Source organism: Sycon ciliatum, chromosome 7 (assembly GCF_964019385.1).
Source record: "Sycon ciliatum chromosome 7, ocSycCili1.1, whole genome shotgun sequence".
Classification (NCBI taxonomy): domain Eukaryota; kingdom Metazoa; phylum Porifera; class Calcarea; order Leucosolenida; family Sycettidae; genus Sycon; species Sycon ciliatum.
The window spans coordinates 9116653-9138343 of NC_088649.1; the positions used below are offsets into that span (position 1 = coordinate 9116653).

At 48.4% G+C, this 21691-nt stretch overlaps 2 protein-coding genes across 2 annotated transcripts in view; one reads left to right on the plus strand and one right to left on the minus strand.

The window, feature by feature from the left end:
* LOC135820923 (peroxisomal membrane protein PMP34-like) overlaps positions 1-456 on the plus strand; it is an 8832-nt gene extending 8376 nt beyond the window's left edge. Inside the window, exon 9 of the mRNA XM_065333985.1 lies at positions 208-456. Within this exon, the coding sequence (XP_065190057.1) occupies positions 208-445 (238 nt within the window). The 3' untranslated portion in view covers positions 446-456. The remainder of the gene's footprint in view (positions 1-207) is intronic.
* Positions 457-3938: 3482 nt separating this feature from the next.
* LOC135820924 (serine/threonine-protein kinase D1-like) lies at positions 3939-20596 on the minus strand. The gene is made up of 6 exons (XM_065333986.1): positions 18643-20596; positions 17095-17336; positions 10383-10611; positions 8019-8215; positions 6364-6567; positions 3939-5243 (listed from the first exon to the last, which is right to left on the minus strand). The coding sequence occupies exons 1-6, from the start codon at positions 20339-20341 to the stop codon at positions 4869-4871; spliced, it is 2946 nt and encodes a 981-aa protein (XP_065190058.1). The 5' UTR covers positions 20342-20596; the 3' UTR covers positions 3939-4868.
* Positions 20597-21691: the final 1095 nt, after the last annotated feature.

The following is a 21691-nucleotide window of genomic DNA, read 5'->3' on the forward strand; positions in this document are numbered from 1 at the left end:
AGAGGGTTGTGGAAGCATTCTTTTGAATCTATCACTGCAATTTTCTTTTCTCTCCTGTCTTAACCCCCTTGCTCTGTCCATGATGGTTTTCTTTTCCTCTCTCTCTCTCTCTCTCTCTCTCTCTCTCTCTCTCTCTCTCTCTCTCTCTCTCTCTCTCTCTTCCTGTATTCTTTCCCAATCCCACACCCTATCTTCCACTCTCTGCAGGGAGTCTGGAATGGCCGGCCTCTACAAAGGCATTGAGATCAAACTGCTTCAGACCGTGTCCATGTCGGCACTGATGTTTGTCGCCTACGAGAAGATTGCCGCCATTATCTTCTACCTACTGCACACTGGTCCGAATAGGCATCCAACCACGGCCACCGAGCCACTGCGCTATCTCTCCATGTTGATCCTGGCTGCATACCTGACTGTTACACTGTATCGTGCAAGCACGGACACATGAGGAGAAGGTGATTGTTTTTTTGTAGGGATGCGAGTGTGGTGGTGCTTGGCTTGGCTTGGCGAGACCGAATGCGTGGGGTTGGAGCCTGCATGCCGATCGTTATGGTTATGCGGTGGTCGGTAGTGTGAGATCGGTAGCTGCAGTGCCCCGAACCCGGGCGATGGGTAAGGTGGTGGTTGTGTGTGCGGCAGCTGCTGCCCACGAGTTGCACGACTTGTGTGTGTGTGTGTGTGTGCGTGTACGTGTGTGTGTGTGCGTATGTATGTGAGTGTGTGTGTGTGTGTGTGTGTGTGTGTATGACCGCGAGACGCTTCTGCGGCATTGGGCATCCCTAGCCAGGAGTTGGTACAGGCCTGTACACGTCGCTACCCCCTGGAGCAGCTTGAGCTCGAGAGACTTCTGTATGTCAAATGTGAGAGAGGGAGAGAGGGAGAGAGGAGAGAGGGAGAGAGAGAGAGAGAGAGAGAGAGAGAGAGAGAGAGAGAGAGAGAGAGAGAGAGAGAGAGAGAGAGAGAGAGAGAAAGAGAGAGAGAGAGAGAGAGAGAGAGAGAGAGAGAGAGAGAGAGAGAGAGAGAGAGAGAGAGAGAGAGAGAGAGAGAGAGAGAGAGAGGGAGAGAGAGAGAGAGAGAGAGAGAGAGAGAGAGAGAGAGAGAGAGGGAGAGAGAGAGAGTTTTATTTGTGGTGTTACTGTATCACGTGTATATGCACTGCCTACGTGCTGCACTAGTGGCAATGATGGTCCACGAATGAGAGACGAACCCTCTTCTTGAGGATCATCCCTCGTGTATATTGTATGTAACGTTAGGAACTACACAACTAGCATTTTATTTATTAGCATCAGCACTGGTCATGTCTGTCTGTAGGTGGTCTGTGCTTGGAGTGACTGACTGGCTGCCTGTGGAAAGTTACACCACTGTGTGTGTGTGTGTGTGTGTGTGTGTGTGTGTGTGTGTGTGTGTGTGTGTGTGTGTGCGCGCGTGCGTGCGTGTGTGTGTGTGTGTGTGTGTGCGCACGCTCGCGCGCGCATGCGTGCTTGAGATACAAAGCTAGGCACACGGAACACTTGGGCGACAATAGTCACGCACTCTCAATCCTGGCAGTTTGTTCGCAGATGCTCTGCATTCTGGCGTTGGAGCCGTTGACCGTGATGCCCCATAGATCGGGTAGCACTTCTGCTGCTACCACTGTCCTCGTCACGGGACAGCCGGGCCCGTTGCTTCAAGACATTTCTATCCCTGTCCTTATTTGTACACTTTCTTGTCTTATTCAATTTTAGTAGCAGTGGCGAGGCTTGCTGCAAATTTGATATTCTATTTAAACCCGTTGATTTAAAAAATATCCTCTGCTGGTCGCTAGTTTGGATCTTCTTGTCCTTGCCGGGCTTTGCCTCTAGCTTCCGAATAAGGCAGAACTAGACTTTGCAGAGATGGCGGAACTGGTACGGTTGGTCAGGCTGTGACTGCTAAGTCTGTTTAAATGCATGGGGTCATGGCAGACTCCCTGACTACTCCCTGACGTTAGCCAGGGAGTCGTAAAATACAGTTCAATACAGTTCATTTAAAACGCAAACATCGCTCCTTTCGTACTCAGACCCGGTACCCCTTCCTCTGAAACGAACGCAGCGTGCTATGCTGGACGACTAAAATCGCATGCATGTACACGTGTAGCGTATATGTACTGTCAACTTGGCTTTAATTTATAACGACACTCGGCGGGGCATCAGAAAAGTGTCCTTATTCGCGAAGTGTCGTTATACACTGTACGCGAAGTCTCATTATACCCAAAGACATTCTACAGTAAGCCCTGTGCTTACAGGGATGAATTTACTGTTGTGTGTTTGCATAGCAGTTTTTGCTGTGCAAAATCTCAATTGTGGCGTAAGCTACAAAAAGCATGGATAGCTTGTATATGTACAATGTATATATCGCAGTTTTCTGCGTGTCACTGTCATTTTTGAGTAGCAGTAGATCGATTTTGGTTAGCAAACTGCGATGCGATACCGGATAAATTCATCCCTGGCTTATATTTTCAACCAGTCCGGACCCCGGGCTTATACAAGACTGGGATTCTACTACTAGACCGGGCTTATAATTTTTTTTTTTTACGGGGTAACGGCCTCTTTTACGGGCAAAATAAAGTCATGTAGACGTGAAAAAATTGAGATACCATATGAAAGGTAAAATAGAATTTTATTCAAGTACAATACATTGGGAAACTCCAAGAAATTCCACGTAAAACAGACGGAATTCAGTTTTCAATGGCCGATGCCTACCCCAGCACCATCCTGCGGGCTTATAATTGTTCAACCAGCTGGTACATGTACGTACATAATACATTACATTGCCTATTATTTTTCATTATATCAGTAGCACAACGTTTCCCAGCAGGTACCGGGACTGCAGTTTTGTGCTTCCTAGTACACCGAGTCTGAAATTTAGATTTCGGGGATCACAGACGTTTACCACAGCATGTGTTTATGTATATAATAAATGTAGAGCCGAAGGATTTACATACCAGTATAAAAACCGAGGTCCGTCGAGGTTTTTATACTGGTATGTAATTGCAATAAATCCTGAGGCTACTACATTTATCATACATAACTATGTTGACCTTCACTTTCCCTAAAAAGGAGTATTTTATAAACAGTATTTATTGTCCTTAGTGGTATTTTATAAACAGCATTAAATTGTATTGGCTCAAAAGCCAATAAATGCTGTTTATAAAATACTCCTCAGGGAAAAGTGCAGAGATGTTTATTGAGTCAAAGCAAATTTATATGAATTTGATACTGTTGATGGTGTGGTCACTAATGAGTGTGTGGGTATTAATAATTATTTATCAAAGGTCAATAAAAGACTCAATATATGTGATACTGTGTGACGTCTCACGTGCATGGACATGATCCATACAGTTCTCCATTTAATTTATACGCCCTGCGCTTGTATCTCTTCAAAGCCCTCTTGGTGTGCACTTATAAAAATAAAAAAAAGGTTATAATAGAGAATGGGCTTCTACAAGAGACTGTGCTTGTAATAGAGACAATACGGTATGTAGTGCAGTTGGATGGGACTTTGCTCTGGACACGGGAATTCTGTCGTTATTCGCGAGTTGTCGTTATATCCGCAGTCGTTATTAGCGAAGTAAGTAGACTGTACAGTGTCGGTTGACTTGCGATTTTGGCTTTCTCCCCCCCCCCCCCCCCCCCCAGTGAATGATATTCGTTTCAGGGACGACCCCTATTAAAGCAGGGGCGTCGCACTCAGTATGGTCACTACGGTATTGACCGTACCACTTTTTACCCCAGGTACCCCGTGAATCAATACAATATACTGATCTGGGATCTAAATTTCCATAATTTTCGGCTCAGCCACCCCTCCCCCACAAGTAAATTGTACTTCAGATCGCTGACCGTAGCACACTAAATTACCGTCCGACGCCCCTGTAAAGGCAGTGCAAAACCACCCCCGCCACAGTTACACAGAGAGCACTGGTCTTGGAGAGTAGAATGGATGCGAGTTACACAGACAGTGTGTGACATAGCTGTGTAGGGTGGACAAGACGAGCAACGAAATTAAAGGCCCAATGGTTAAGCAACGGAGAAAAAGTAAAAGATTTGTACTGAAGGGAACGGCAAGAGAGAGAGAGAGGGAGGGGGAGAAAGACGGAGAGAGGAGAGGGAGAGATAGAGAATATGAATAGATGTACCGTCTCAACGTACAAACGTGACGAGTGCGTAAAATGGTAGAAACGTGGTGTGTACAACCGCAGCATTGGTGAGATAGCTGGTCAATGTGCGTAAGTATTCCTGAGCGTGTGTGTGTGTGTGTGTGTGTGTTAGTACATGTGTACGTAATGCCCAGCTGTATGCATGCATGCATGCATGCGCTCCCAGCCTTTAGCGCACAGCACAGAATACAGCAAAGAAGAGGGGAGTGCAGCATGAGATGTCGGAAAAAAACAACATGCTAAAGGATATGGAAGGACAACGCTGACGACCGCGACAACAACAGCAATGATAGCAACAACAACAACGACGACGACAACAACAACAACAACAACAACGGGAGAATAAATATTTGAAACGACGACGAGCAACAAGATAGGGTCCACTATTTGAGATAAATAATAGTGAGAAAATCATCGGGATATTAAGTACATACACTAGAATACTCGTCTAGTGCCAGTAACTGGAGGATATGTCGATATAAATTTGTAGGAAGAGCAGTACCAGGTTGTATGTGGCCTCTCGGCACAACCAGTGCACTGCCACCGGCAAGACTGATTAAACAGAGACCAGTGTGCTGGTGTGAGTGTGAGTGCGTGAGAGTGCCACACGGCAATGCTAGCCGCCGCTTAGCACCGACACCACCGCCATCTCATTGCCATACCCACCTCCGTGCCATGCCAGCATTGTGAGACGACATCAGACGGGCGTTCCCACGGACAAGAAGCTCTCGGACTTTGCGGTGATCACGGCCAACTGCTCGTCCAGCTCCTCGGCTTCCTCTTCATCCATGTCGTCATCGTCAGTGATGATGAGGTCGCTTGCTGAGATACGCAGACTACCATCGCAACAACGCCCCAGATCATCGACATCCGAAGCGGTTTCGCTCTCGCCGTCGACAGAATCCAGAATGAGCTCACCACCGCGCTTCCAGAACTCGTCCTCCGACTCGTGTGTGATGTAGCGGTCGTTGACCTTGGTCTCCAGGGCGCGCAGGTCCTCCCACAGCTGCTTGCACGCGAACCACTTGTGGTTCATGGCCTTGCCGGTCGTATAGCGTTTGCGTGGTTGAAGCTGTGCATACACACACACACACACACACACACAAACGCACATGCACATCCGAACACATACACACGGGCACACAGACCAAAGGGCTCGGAATCTGGAACTTGACTTATTTTCGGTAACTTTGGTGCCGAAATTTTTAGCGAAAATAAAACGCACCGAAAATTTCGATACTATGCGGTACTACAAAGTAGTACATTACCTGGAAAACGGGTTTACCGAAAATTTCCCTCCACCGAACCGCCGATTTAGGAGAATACCGAAAATATTACACCGCCGAAAATTTCTGATTTTCCAGTATACTTTGGAAACACTGTACATTTGTTTGGTGCATGACAACATTGTCTGCTAGCCTCTTCCATCTCTCAAGACCATTATTATACCGAGACCCACACCACACACAAAGGTACATGTACATGCACACACGCACATACATACACACACACCCACACACGCGCACACACATGCAAGCCCACACCCACATACACGCGTGCACACACCCACACACGCGCGCGCGCGCACACACACACACATATACGATGCGACCAATGTCCCCAGGCACTCCTACGGTCTTTGCGAGGGCCGAGGACGTTACGTGTGTCTCCCATTGCTGCTGTCTCGACACTCCGACGATAGTTCTTATACACTGATGGTGGAAGAGGTTGAGATGCCGTAGGTCCGGAGCCTTCGTTGTCCAGGTATCCGCACCGTACAGGAGGGTAGAGAGCACCACGGCAACATACACGCGACGGCGACACTGTAGAGTCAATGACCGGTTCTCGAACACAGCCTGCTTCAAGCTACCAAAGGCTTTGGATGCTCTGGCAATGCGGGCCTGCACGTCGTGGGAGGACAACCCATCGCAGTGTATGGCACTGCCAAGATACGTGAACAAATCCACAGAATCCATGGCTTCACCACCATCCAGTGCCATTGGCGTATTCGCCGGAGTGTTCACCGCCATGCCTTTGGTTTTGGCCACGCTGACAGTTAAACCCCATTGAGACACACATGATACACATACGCACACATACACACACACACACACACACACACACACACACACACACACACACACACAGAAAAACACACACACACGAGCACACAACGATCATCGTTCACATACCGTCAAGAGGTTGATGATGAGATGCTGCGACTCGGCTGAGATGTCTCCCCAGGGGTTATTGGGGAAGAGGAACTCTGCACTGTTGATCTGATCTGTAATCTCCTCACCCTCGTTGAAAGGGAAAGTCCCGCTTAGTGTCACATAGACCACCACACCAACTGACCAACAGTCAAGGGAGAGATTGTATCCACGGTTATTCAGTACCTGTGACATTGAACGATAGAGAGAGAGAGAGAGAGAGAGAGAGAGAGAGAGAGAGAGAGAGAGAGAGAGAGAGAGAGAGAGAGAGAGAGAGAGAGAGAGAGAGAGAGAGAGAGAGAGAGAGAGAGAGAGAGAGAGAGAGAGAGGGAGGGAGAGAGAGAACAAGACTGAATGATTATACCGATTACTTGCTTCCACCGCACACAGCCGCACCAAGTCCTTGGCTACTCAAAATAAAATAAAAAACCTCTCCAAACCTCTTTCAAAAACTTCAAATATAGCAGCTAAGAGGAGTTACGGCCTTATCATTGCTAAGTAATGTCCTGATAACTACTCGCTATTAACATTTTCTAGCGATCTATTACCGCTCTTGAATCGCAGATTGGGCTGTGGAAAGCTGAACTACAGTACTGTCGGGTACCGAAGAACGAACAGGCTAGAATTTCACCAAGCATAGCATACCCATGTATACACGGTGACTCAACTATGCATAGTCTGTGCATAGACTGTGCATAGACTGTGCATAGACTGTAATACATGAAAAGGAAGAAGAAAAAAGAACGGCCCAGGCTAACGTCAGGGAGGCTGACCGCCAGTTCTTCGGAACACAACAGTACCGTGAGTACTGGCTCGTGATGGTTGTCTGGTTTGTCTGACGTACAAATCACCAACACTGATCTCAATCTGGATGGGATTGCATACGCCAGCAGATAACTGGCCACCTTTGGTGCCAGCGGGTTTGAACGCCCGTTGCTAAGGCGATAAGAAACCGTTATGGTACCAGCCAAGCCACTTAGGAAATATCCCGATTGCTTCGCACCTAGACTAATGCAAAGTATTTCGATGCAAACGAAACCGAAATGTCCGTTCAAATAACCAGCTTGGTACTAGTACGCAATGAATAGGGTAGATACCCAGACCAGGGCATTAGCCTCCTGGTTTGACTACACTCTGTGTGTAGTATCTCAACCTGGGGCATTCGCCCTCTTCCCCTGACTGGGACATTTTGCCCTCTGCTCTAACTACACACTGGCTAACCAACACAACGCAAGTGCCAGAAACAGGTAAAGAAATGTCAAATGTGTCAGAGCAGAAACCAGCTATAAGTGCAAAGGAACACGAAGAGGAGAGAGATGAGAGAGAGAGAGAGAGAGAGACAGACAGAGAGAGAAAGACACACACACACACACACACACACACACACACACACCTCAGACCTCAGACATGCCCATCGCGGAAGCGGTGATAGCGAACAGCTATGTTAGACATAGCAACTTGTGCTGGGATTACACGATTCAACAGCTTGCAAGGCTGATGAATTGACCGCCACTATTTTTAGCCTGGTATCCACCACACAGCTGTTTGAAGTGACTTTTTCTGGCCAGTGAATCCCTATTTTTCATTTTTCCATTTTTCCATTTTTTTACACACACACACAGACAGGCACCACTCACCTCTGGTGCCAAGTAGGCCGGAGTGCCGACGACCGTCTTGCGGAACTTGCGCTCGCCAATGATGCGCGCAAAGCCAAAGTCACAGAGCTTGACCTGTGGCATGTCGGGATCACCTGTCAGCAGACAGTTCTCCGGCTTGAGGTCACAGTGAGCAATGGATTTGTTGTGCAGGTACCGCAGTGCTGCCAAGATCTGTGCACACAATAGAAAAGTTTTAAAAAGTGAAGTTCGAATTTTAATACTGTAAGACATGCCACGAAAAATACCGCACTAACACGGAGCTCTCCAAACACCTCTGGAAAAAGAAAAACGACAACAAAGAGTATGATAATGTTGTCTGCGACGGCAGAACTTCACATCACACCACTAACTCGTACATACCACCGCACTCGAAATAAAGCCCTCTCTTGAATATTACGTACTTTCAGTGGTACAGTCGAATGTCACTTATCCGACAAGCCCGGGAGTGGTAATTTTATGACTCTCAACAGTAAAATTCTAAAAAATAAATAAAAACAAACTTTTTTTGTATATTATACGGTGTAATACCAGACCATCTGGTAAAAGGAGACGATCGCTCTCGCGCGCCTTCGCTCTCCTTATTTTCTTTTAGGGCGCACTTTTCGTCGCGCGCCTTGAGAATTTCAAGCGCATCCGCATCACTATGAAGTTCTGAAAACACTCAATATTTCGTAACTCGGCTTTCCCTGAACGGAATCGAGTAATCGAAAGGTCTATTCGCATAAGAAAGTTCTCAGCTGTCGGCTCCAACAAATCGGAAGTCGATCCGAGGTCCAATAGTGGAGTTACGGCACTCGCAAGGTATTTTACGTACCGTTGCAAATTTTCTCTTCCGCACTTGGGCGGCAATCATAGTATTTTTTACATAAAGCCTAGGATTTCCCTCTGTTGCGTGACAGTCCGGGCATGCATAAACCTGTGTGACGCCAGGCACAGGTCTTTAGCGGTCAGCTACAGAAGAAAGGAGCGCTCTACGATGAATACTATTACTACAAAAAATACCATGGATCATAGCGAATTGTCTCAATTTCCCATTGCGTGTGTCATTGTCCCTGATGAAGGGAAACTAAAGTTGTGGTCCGAACAGCTTTCATTTGTAGTGCGTACGGCAATTTTCCAGAACGAATTTGGCAGCTATTGGGTATTGAATCCGATTGGGGTATGGCAAGATGTTGAAAAAACCCCGTATTGTGCTCGCCTTGGATAGATAAGGCGAGTGACTTTTTTGGGGGGGGGGGGGGGGGACTGCTCTCCCACCACTCTCCTTGAGAGGATAGCGAGAGTGATTGTTCACTCTCCTGGATTTTTCTTACACGAAGGTCTGTAATACGCATTTACTTGAAGTAGATGTGGTCAAGTATGCTACCATGTATGTGTGCATGGAATATGCATGAATATATTTGGGTATTGCGTACATAAATCAGTGAAATCCAGCCATATATGCACATAAAAAATGATAATTATTATTATCAGTTATCCAACATATTCAGTTATCCAACATGCCTGATTCCCGAAGTGGTCGGATAAGTGACATTCGACTGTATATGGATTGGAAGGGGTGATCTCAGAAGTTAAATTCTGACCACAGCGAAGCAGAGTACTAGAGAGGTTCTGCAAAACGAAAATGCGTACAAACTTTCGCTCTACGTCATGAAGTGAGAAACTTCGCACGAACTTTCGCAACTTTGGACGCGAAACTTGCAGGGAACGCGAAACGAACTTTCGTAGGAAGTTTCGTGAGATGGGGTCATGGCGTACGTGCACTTGGCGCGTGCAAACTACGAAAATGTGTAGAACACAAAGTTTGTGCGAACATTCGTACACATTTTCGCAAGGCCCGTCGTGAAACTTCATTCGAATTTTCGTTTTGCAGAACTTCTTTACTGTAAAACCTGTAATTTTCGGTGCAACTTTAATTTCGGTGGCAGGTACAACATGACACCTTCAAGCAGCCGAGCCCGTTGGCAACAGACCCAACACAATCAGGCATAAGTGTACCCACCAACCGAACTAGCTGGCACCTCTCTCTCTCTCTCTCTCTCTCTCTCTCTCTCTCTCTCTCTCTCTCTCTCTCTCTCTCTCTCTCTCTCTCTCTCTCTCTCTCTCTCTCTCTCCCTCCCTCTCTCTCTCTCTCTCTCTCTCTCTCTCTCTCTCTCTCTCTCTCACACACACACACACACACACACACACACGCACACACACACACACACACAAAATGCACACACAAAAAAGCACACACACAAACACACACAGACACACGCACACACACCTCCATGATAACAACGAAACACAGAACACAATAAAGAGATAGCATGTCGGCAAATGAACTTGCACTTTCCTGGAAAATGAGATAACGTCCGGTTCTCTCGGGAAGCCGTCCGTCCGGACTAGACAAGATCATATCCAACATGTCACTGTCCATGCGCTCCATAACAATGAGGAGACGTTTCTCGCTCTCAAACATGCTGTACAGACGGATGACACCGGGAAAGTCGATGCTGGAGAGAAGTTTGGCCTCGTTCTTCATCTGCTGGTTGGTCTCGTCCGTCTGGTTGCTGGCTTTCTCCACCACCTGCAACACAACACCACAGCAGCAGCAGCAGCAGCAGCAGCAGCAGCAGCAGCAGCAGCAGCAGCAGCAGCAGCAGCAGCAGCAGCAGCAGCAGCAGCAGCAGCAGCAGAAGAAGGGAAATGCTCACCATCAAATGGTGGATAAAAACCGTTTCGACTGCTTTTTAGACAGTAACGGGTAAAGAAAAAAGGAAAAAGAAACTCATATAATGCAATTCGAAGAGATAGGCCCCCAGTACAGTTGGGGTGTGGTTGTGTCCGTATGGTATGGTGTGTCATGTACAGGTAGTTGCGTTGTGATGTATGGTAATTTGTAGGGCGAATGTCGAGAAGGCTATGAAAATAACGATTCGACAAGAACAAGTGACTACGAGAGGTTGGCAAGGTTGGCGATCGTCCACCCCCGGCCCTTTAGAGGCCGGAATGGCGAGTTCAAATCTTGATTTTAAGGACGTCCAACTATCCTCGCTGGGTGGCCGATCGCCCACCAAGTGCTCTACAACAGGTTCACCAAACAGTTTTAATACAACGGCCAGTCGCGCCATGTTCGCTCCCTTCGCCTTAGCCATAGGACATAGCTTGAGTTCAGCGCTGCTTGGCGACAATTCCTCCGCAAGAGCCTGCGCTGTTCCTTAGTGCAGCGCAAGGATCTCGCGAAGGAATCCAAGCTGGTGGATATGGCGCCTCTCGCTCCCACCTCTGCTGTGTGACTTTCCGTATCCCAGCCATTCCTTACACACGCGCTATGAAGGTGACGATAGGGTTCGATTTTGATTTCGCGCGATTGTGCAAAGCGATCTTCACTACATACCGTGAGTTCCAGCCACAGAACTCTTCTCAATTCTTTGGAGAAGAGCACTATGTCTGGACGACAGGTTGTAGGTGCTATGAAGTGGGGGAAAACAAGTTTCTCATCCTTCATGTCCACCAGGACCTGCCAGTCTGCTGAGCTAGTTACAAATTGGTCATTTAGCCGTTTGCGTTGGGAGGGGGGCTGTTTGGGGAGATTCTCTCCTGCCTTGCAGAAAGTTATGTAATCAATTCTCTTCTGTTTACTCTGCGTTTCTGCTGATGCCGTGGCCTTTTGATAAGTTTGGATGGTTTCGTTTACTAGTTTTACTATGCATTTCAGTACGTTGTCGTGGCGCCAGGTATATCTGCCCTGGTGGAGGGCTGTTGGACATGCTGATAATATGTGACGGAGCGTAGCTTGCCTGTTGCATAGAGGGCATTGTTGTTCGACCACAGAGTTACCCCACCTCCTCAGATTGTCAACTGTTGGTAGTGTGTTTAATACACAGTTTAGTTGAAAGGAGAAAGTCCTCCCGTAGCCTTCGTACAACAGTTTTTTCCAAGTGAGGTCTTCAAACATCGTGTCTCTCCACTTTAACCAGCTGCCTTGCATTTGCAGGCTTTTGAGGTGGGATAGCTGGTCTTGGCAGTCACCTTCATGAATGGTATTGAGTATTTGTTTTCTAGGTTTGATTTTCTCTTGTTTGTCATGCCTAAAGCCGAGTCCTGCCCTGCCTTGCTGGAGGTTAGTTGGACTAGCTTCAGAGATCGCTGCCTCGGCACATTCCATTTCTTTTATTGCGGAGTATTGTCTTGTGAGCAGATACTGTTGTTTGCTGTGATGTTGGTACAGGTTTGCCATGTTCTTGTCGCTGCTGTTCTTGATGATATTCCATCTAATGACCTGTCGTTGCTTCCATAGCGTAGGGATGTACGTTAAACGTATGCCGAAGCGCTCCCGAGCGCCGATGAAGAGTATTGCTGGTGCTGCGGGTCTGGGCAAGCCTGCCCATTTCTTTAAGAATGGAAGGCAAATTCTGTGTAGGAGTTTGGCGAAACTGTGGCTGAGATCAAGTATCTCGAGCTGCCATGCTATTTTGGGGATGATTTGATGCTGGTAGAGCCACAACTTCTGGTGTCCGTACAGTCTTGTCTCGGCAACTGTCTTTAGTAGGCATCTTGTGGAGTTTATGAGGTCTTCGCGTTGCGTTATCTCACCTACTGTATCTGTTAGCATCCTGCCTAGAAACTTGAATTGTTGGCCGTTTAGAGCTGGTATTGGAGTTTCCGATATTCTGAGTGCGGGGTCAAAGCAGGTGTATTTGTTGTTGGTCAATTTGGCTGCGTACGACCTGCATTTGTGAGGGGCCGCCTGCGTTTTTGACCAGGCAAGGAAACTATCAACCAGATCTAACTTCTTCTGCGCACCATGAGTTCGATTGCTGAAGACTGCTAAATCGTCGGCGAATCCAGTGTTCGAAGCAGTGACAGTTGTGTCACGGAAACTGTACGAAAGGGCTTGGATCGGTTTGGTCTGAAGAGAATCAAGTAGAATTTGGAAACAGATGTTGAAGAGAATAGGGGAAAGTGGGCAACCTTGAAATACGCCGATGCTGTACCGGAAGGTCTGAGTGAGTGGTCTTTTAATGAATGCTGTCAGACGCTCATAGTAAGAGTAAACAAGGTTCCTGATTTTCAGCGGGATGTGGTAGCGTTGCAGTGCCCTCTGGATCAGATTGTGTTTTACTGAGCCAAAGGCGTTCTTCAAATCGATCCATACCATGGCAATCAAACGCTTGTGGCGTTTGGCGTCTTTCATGGCCTCGTGACAAAGAGTGGCGTGTTCAATACAACCGGACATACCCGGCAAGAAGCCTTTCTGGGTCATGCCGTCAAAATACCCATTCGTCAGCATGTGGCGAGTCAGAACTTTTGACAACATGGCGAAGAAAATCTTGCCGTCACAGTTGGATAGGGCAATTGGGCGAAATTTCGCCGGGTCAGAGTCATTGTCACTTTTTGCGAGAAGCGTTACTGAGGCGCACTGCCAAGACAGCGGAATGGATCCTGTCTTCCAGACTTTCTCGAAGATATTGAAAAGAATGCCGTGCAGACATTTGCACTTTTTCCACACTATGTATGGAATACCGTTTGGACCGGCTGCAGATTTGTTTCTACATTTTTTCAGAGTGTTCTGGAAGGCTTTCCAACTGGGGCTGTTATCAGATAGTGGTGTGGACGGTTTACTCGTAGCTGGACAGAAATCTGGATCCGAGAAAATTTGCTCACGAGAGGGATCTTCATAAAGTTTGGAGAAATACTCAAAGCAGGCCTGTTCCGAGAAAGTTGGTGTTACACGTGATCTGCTTTGGGACATGCGTTTTGCAAACCCGTAAGGGTCCTTAAGAAAGGCCGTCCGCTGTTTCTGCGCTTCACGGTCTTGCTCTTGTATTTGGATGATCTTTCTCAGTTTCTTGATGTCTTTTTGCACACGGTTGTAGTCTGATCTGATGGTCTCAACCTCATGGACGGCAAGCCTATCTCTCCTTCGATATTGCTTACGCAGTGCACGGCGTTTGATGTAGAGCTCAGTTAGGCATTTGGACTGACATGGCTTCTTCGACCTTCGCTCTGGGGTGGGTTCTGAGATGGTGTGGTCGAGGAAGAAGAATCTGAGGAACGAGGTAATCTGATCAAGTGAATCGTCTGGATCATTTTTTCGTATTTTTGACAATGGAAACAGGCGTGTGATGTGTTGTTCTAGTTGTGTGTTTGTTTTTTCCCAGGCCGGGCTTGACTTGGGAAGATTGAGCTTGCTACTGTCCTGCTCTGGGCTTTTGTGGTCTAGCACATTCTGGGAGCCATGCTCCAACTTCTCTTCTTCGTCGCCATCAGCACTGTGCTGGGATTGCGGGCTGATTGCAGTGGCAACGACCGTCTTACTACTCCTGGTTGGAGTGAGCGGTTCATCGACGACCTTGGCCTGAAAAGCCCGGCAAGATTTCAGATGTCGAGCCATGTTTGAACTAGATATAGGTTTTGCACAATGTAGACATGGCTTTGTGTTGGTTGTACTCGAAGTACGCGAAGAAGAAGAAGAAGAAGAAGAAGAAGAAGAAGAAGAAGAAGAAGAAGAAGAAGAAGAAGAAGAAGAAGAAGAAGAAGAAGAAGAAGAAGAAGAAGAAGAAGAAGAAGAAGAAGAAGAAGAAGAAGAAGAAGAAGAAGAAGGAAAGTAATTCGCACCAATAAAAACTGGTGGGTAAAAAACCGTCTCGACTGTTTTTTAGGCAGTGACGGAGAAAGTAAAAGGAGAAAAGAAAAAGAAAAAAGAAGCGGATGCCACTGTGGGCCAATGCCTGGGGTTGAGCAAAAGCGGCGAAGGCTAAAAAGCTCTTCAGAGCGGGAGCAGGCCAGTGCTCAGCGTAGTGAAATATGGACGAGACTGTTGTAGTGAAGTTGTGGACGAGACTGTTGTGGTGAATTTGTGTTGTGGCGTCGTGCAGCTTAACAGCAGCTTGGTGCAGCGAACGCATACAGCGAATGGCAGCGCGCAGTGTTGTGGCTTTGTGCAATAGTAGCTCTAAGCGGCGAAAGCATCTACTGATAGACTCGCTCCAGCGCGGCGCAGCACAAGCAAGTAGACTAGAAAAACGAAAAAAACGAACGAAAGCTCGACTTGGTTGGCGAACACCCACCCCCGGCCCTTTAGAAGCCGGTTTGGCGTGTTAAAACCAAGATTTGAAGGGTACCCAACTATCCTCGCTGGGTGGCTGTCCGCCAACCAAGAAGAAGAAGAAGAAGAAGAAGAAGAAGAAGAAGAAGAAGAAGAAGAAGAAGAAGAAGAAGAAGAAGAAGAAGAAGAAGAAGAAGAAGAAGAAGAAGAAGAAGAAGAAGAAGAAGAAGAAGAAGAAGAAGAAGAAGAAGAAGAAGAAGAAGAAGAAGAAGAAGAAGAAGAAGAAGAAGAAGAAGAAGAAGAAGAAGAAAAGTGAGATATGTCATAGGGGACCCGGAGTACTGTGGGTTATTCTGAAGCACACCAATATGGTGGCAACGGCAACAGTTGTCAGTATCAACAAGAGTACATAACCCCCCAAGAGTGTGCAACTCCCACGTACCCTGCTGTCCCGACAGAATTTCAAGTCGACGTCATTATTTATGATGCAATGCTCCTGGCACCAGTGATTTACAACATATGTACGGGTGCCAAGCATCACACGTTTTTCTTTGCAATAATTTGTACAGCATCAGATGGACTTTGGTCCACCACAGGTTACGGATTCGTCTGATAATACGTGTACAGTGCACATTGCATCATAAAAATGACGTCAGCTTGAAATTCTGTCGGGACAGCACCCATAGTCGAGTTGCACACTCTTGAGGGTTATATACTCCTGGTATCAAGTCTTCAGTGCTCCTGTTGTGTTGGGTGACTCAGCAAGAGTACATAACCCCCAAGCGTGTGCAACTACCTACACAACCTCTATACAGTGCTGCGACGACGCCAGTACTTCACATCACGTGACATGGTTCAAAAGGTTACTCTGGCAAACAGTGTAAAGTGACCACAAGAGAGTTGAACCCAAAGCAGGATTGCATGCAACCCTGTATGTAACATGCACCGGGTGCAAATGATGTGTACGGGTTCATCACGTGATGTGAAGTTCTGCTGTCGCAGACCCCATAGCTGGAGTTGCACACTCTTGGGGGTTATGTGCTCCTGGACTCAGCTATCTACTACTGTTGTCTGTGATGGTTTCTCTAGCTTAGGTAGACTGGCAGCCAGATAGACAGATAGACAGACAGATAGACAGATAGACAGACAGATAGACAGACAGACAGATACACAGACAAGCAGACAGGCAGGTAGACAGACAGACAGATACACAGAGAGGCAGACAGACAGATAGACAGACAGATAGACAGACAGATACACAGACAAGCAGACAGGCAGATACTGTAAATATACAAAATTTCGGCGCTGCAAAATTTCGGCACTTCACGATTTTTGACATTTCGGCGGCGATTTATTTTCGGCGTGGGGTAGAGGGCATGGTGCGACAGATGCTGTGAAAAATTTCATTGGCGTTTTAATTTAGGCGTTCCGGGTCGGTGCCGAATATAGCCGAAATTAAATAGCTGCCGAAAATTTGTATATTTACAGTACACAGACAGGCAGACAGATAGATAGACAGACAGACAGATACACAGGCAGACAGACAGACAGACAGATACACAGACAAGCAGACAGGCAGATACACAGATACACAGACAGATACACAGGCAGACAGACAGACAGATAGGAAGACAGGCCGATAAACAGCCAGCCAGCCAGCCAGATAGACAGACAGACAGGCAGACAGACAAGGCAGATAGACAGCCAGCCACCTAGATAGCCAGCCACCTAGATAGCCAGCCAGCCAGCCAGCCAGCCAGCCAGCCAGCCAGCCAGCCAGCCAGATAGACAGGCAGACAGGCAGATAGACAGATAGACAGAAAGACAGACAGATAGGCAGCCAGCCAGCCAGATAGCCAGGCAGGCAGGCAACCAGCCAGACAGATAGGCAGCCAGGCAGGCAGTTAGACGGACCACAGTAGGTAACTGGAGCACACAACAAGAGCAATCTGATGAGTGAGTGCTCACAGACAGACAGATAGAGAAACTGAAACAGGAACTTAAAACCAAGCTACTCACCTTGATCGCCACCTTGACACCAGTAGTTCTGTGTTCCCCAGCCAAGACAATACCAAACTGCCCAGAGCCAAGCATCTCATCGGCAAACACTTGATATATAGAAGACATCTCCTGGGACGGCCTCTCTTTCATGTTACTGTGCTCGAGACGATACTGCATGTCTTCCTCGGCGGAAATTGTTGTATTCACAAACAGGCGAGGGCTGACGGATTTGTCGCCGTCACCATCCATCTGGACAACAGCTGTCGGAGAGAGAGAGAGAGAGAGAGAGAGAGAGAGAGAGAGAGAGAGAGAGACGGCCATACATATGGGCACAGACACATGCGCATGGGCATGCACACCCACCCACACACACCCACACACACACCCACACACACGCCCACACCCACCCACACCCACCCACACACACACACACACACCCACCCGCCCACACCCGCCCACACCCACACACACCCACACATACACCCACACCCACGCACAGTGAGCTACACATCAGAACATAAATAGACTGCAGCTGCAGCCGTGTGCAGGAGGAAAGGGCAGACAGCGCATGGCTCTCAACACTGGTGCAAGTTATTATCCTGGTAGCTATCTTGATTGACATGAGAAGCTGCATCCAGTTACAGTTACATAAACTGATATGAACTGAAAGGTTCCATTCCAATGAGAACTGAGCTACCGTATTTCCCCGTAAGTTAGTACGTACTAACTTTCGAACTTAGCAGCCACATGAGTACTAACTTTCGGGAGTACTTTTTTTATCGGGGGTAAATGACACGCAGTGGGAAGCCTGCGCAACTCTAGTGTCCGTGCATATAATGTATGTACTGTACGGTGTCTGTACATGTAGGACGGGTACGAACTTACTATCTTTCGGGGGGGGGGGGGACTGTCTTTCGGGGTGATAGCCTCGGCAGTGGAAAGTGTATTTTTTATAGGGGGGTACTACAGTCCATTTCAAAACTATAGACGCGTAGGGTTTTTGAAATATTTCAAATATGGCTGGAACTTTTTGAGAATAGTTTTCGGAATATTGCTCAGGACCGCTCCACAATTACTCTCATATAGTTTCTAAACGATTGGATAACAGACGCCCAATTTGGAAAAATTTATGCACAAAGTGATCACAGATTTTATGTGGTATAGATGCTGGCATAACGGTTTTTGCCTAGGTACGCGTCTATAGTTTTGAAATGGACTGTAAGTCATTGGGGAGAACTAACTTACGGGGAAATACGGTATTGGTGATAGTGATACTACATGTAACTAAATGCTTGGGTGCATTCCTTATTACTTTTCTCGTTGAGGCAGCTCTACCAGTTTGAGTAGAGTCGTTGCACTAAAACTGGTCGCTCTACGAAGCTTTACTGTGTTTACCCACTCAGGAGCAGCAAGAGAACAGTCGATTAAGCAACAACAACAATAACAGCAACAATAACAGCAACAATAACAGCAACAACAACAACAACAGCAGCAGCAGCAGCAGCAGCAGCAGCAGCATCCATAGTACATGTAGCGGCTTGAAGCACCGGGGGCAGACAGACTTACAGGCTGATTCCGAGACGATGCCGCAGAGCGACTCCGACATTGGCATGTTCCCTACATCGCGCAGCATGGCCGCTGACTCGCTACCCATCAGCGATACAGCCGATGCAGTCAGGCTGGCAACACCTGTAGGGCCATCATCTTTGCTGGCAGCCACTGTCCCGTTGTTCAGTGTGTGTTGGCTGACCTTGGTAGCACCACCGACCGGCTGATGAGCGTTGCGCAGCAGCTTGAGCAGAGACTGAACGCGCTTGTCGTCCAGCGCCCGCTGCAGTGCTTCCTTGAACGTCATCGCCTTGGTCTGCAGCTTGGAGCAGAAGACCTCGTCCGGCGGAGTGCCGGAGGAGACATACTTAGCCAGAGAGGTTGTGCTGAGCGTGGCAGACACCTCACCGACCAGATACACATTCTTGTCGTGGTCCTGCAAGCTGAAGTGATGCCGCGGACGCGTTCCGTCGCCCTGGGACGGACCGTCGCGGATGCAGATGATACGCGTGAGCGGCAGCGTCTGACAGCGCGTCAAGTCCTTGATGTCAGAGGCCTGGTTGGTGTCAATGATGCGCAGGTCGCGCGTGTCCAGGTGCCAGTACCGCAGCGACAGCTCTTCGTCTCCCTCCTTGCGGAACACCACCCAGTCGGAGTAGATGATGTCCGGCTGAAGGCCGATTCTCGGCGATTTGCGCACCGACATGCAGATGCGCTGGAGCGGAATGTTGGGAGCGTCCTCCTCGGGCGTCAGTGAGGCGTCCAGGTCTGTCGAGCGATGGCCGTGCCCGTCCTCCTCCGTGTCCGATGAGCGCATCGAACCTCCCGCCAGAAGGCCGTTGACGTCCATGTCGGACGAGAGCGATGACCGGGTGGAGGACTGGTGCGGCACGCACACCACTCGCGACATGTGTTTGCGGCAGCCCTTGTGCGCGTTCAGCCGGCACACCTGGCAGCGGAAGCCCTGGCGGAACACACCGAGCAGCAGCTTGCGGCAGTGGCTGCACACCGTCGGTTGCATGTAGTTATGGATAGCAAAGTTGTGCTGGCGCACCTTGCCCTCCGACTCGGCCACCTTGACGGCACGGTCGATCCACTGCGGTCGTCCAAAGCTGCTGATCGACGGGCGATGCGGCGACACGCCGGGCAAGTCTAAGCTCTGCGGATTGGTGCTGCTGCTCATGTCGCACACTTTCTCCGAGATGCTCTTTCTCGCCAAGCTGGGCGCCGTGATGGATTTGGTGCGCGGGCAGGTGTTGGGCACCTTGTCGGCGCAGCGCTTGTGAAAGTTGTGCCCGCAGTCGGCGCACTTGAGACCCTGCCGTATCAGGCCGTACAACATCTCGCCGCAGTAGTCGCAGAACGTCGGGGACTTGTAGCTGTGAACGGCCACGGTGTGTGCAATGAGCAGAGTGGGATGACTCTCCGGTGGGCCAGTCACAGTTATCAGCACCGTGCAGCCACTGGTCAGCTCGTTGACGTCACGCAGCCGCAGTATGTTCTCGCCCTGGTCGTCGATCAGGTGCAATGCTATTCGCGTGTGTACATTCACATACGCATGCTGTGGGTAGTAGTAGTCGAGAAACATGGCTGCTTGCGACAGCATGATATCCATGGTCGGCGGCCGCTCGCCACTCTTCTGCTGGGGAATTGCCCGTGGCTGGCGGAAAACGCCCGACTGGAAGTAAAACGTACCTTGATGTTCTCCATTGTCCATTTCCACCACAAGTGCAACGTGGTTTGGCACAGGTACGCCTTCCGACTTTCTACGCAGGCAAATGACAAGATGCCTACGTCTTCTTGGCCCGAGGCACTTAGATTTCCCTTCCGGAGTTGTCCATTGGAGCTACTCCTGTTTTAGATATATGCCCGAGAACAGTTTGAAGCACACGCGTGCACGCCTTGGCTTCAGCTCAAAAAGTGTTTGGTGGGTTGCGGCAAAACCATGACATGGTACATGGTCTGACCGTCATCGTTTTTTCTCTTTTCCAATCTCTCTTTGGATAGTTCTGTTTAGGTCGCCGATGGTACATGCGCTCCGTATTCGTGAACTGTGGCCCTGTTGAGTCCCACATGCACTGTATCCAGCTACTCTGCCTTTTGGTGGATCGGACCATGCATCCTTTTTCGTGGATCAGCAGGTGTACGGGAGAACTTTAACCCTGTACCCGGAAAGGTGCGTAGATGTACGAAAAATTGAGAATTTGTAGGGTTTAGCGGTTGACGACAGGGAGTCGTCAAATATTTGACGACTCCCGGCCTGGTTGACGAACTACACAAATTATGCCAATATGCTAACGACGTTACGTACGCTAAAGCCAGTGCTTCCAAAAACATTGCGGAAAAGTGCAGCGTGGGCAGCACAAAAGCCACGTGGGTGACTGTGAGAATTATGACGTAGCAAGTCGTAGCACGACAAGTAATTAGTTACATTGGTTTTGTACACCCGTTTTACCCGTTCGGCCCGGCTATGATGTGAGTTCCAAAGTCCCAATGACTTATGTTGCAAGTCACAACTCTGACCCTCTGACAGCTGTCTGCATGTGCTGCCTTGTTAGTGAAAAGGTGACTAGATTTGAGCTTTCCTACGGTTTAGGCTCAAGGATTTCACGCGTGATACGTTAGGTTCAAAGGCTGTACGCAACACTCATGTGAAAGACGAATGATGGCGGCTAGGCCTTGGCGGATAATGCTCGAAAAGGTGGCAGATTCTGCTTTTTTTGCACCGAAATTGGCAGAACCATACAAACCTTATGGCGGGCAATTCCTCGAATTCTGCTCCATTTCTTTATCCACATACCAAACATGCATGAAACTTACCAGAAAAAGTACCGAATTCTGCCAATTTTTCTGCCGGCATTATCCGCCAAGCCCTAATGGCGGCGGACTTAGCGGGGCCGTTACAGAAACTCCAAAGACAAGACAAGACAGACACAGGAGTAGGGACAGCAAGTTGCAGCAGTGTTGACGTGTTGACGTGACGAGGTTTGCCAGACTCGACCAGGCTGCAGGGAGTACTGTAAAAAAAGCCATTAAATAACGAAGCGCATACATGATATACATGTAT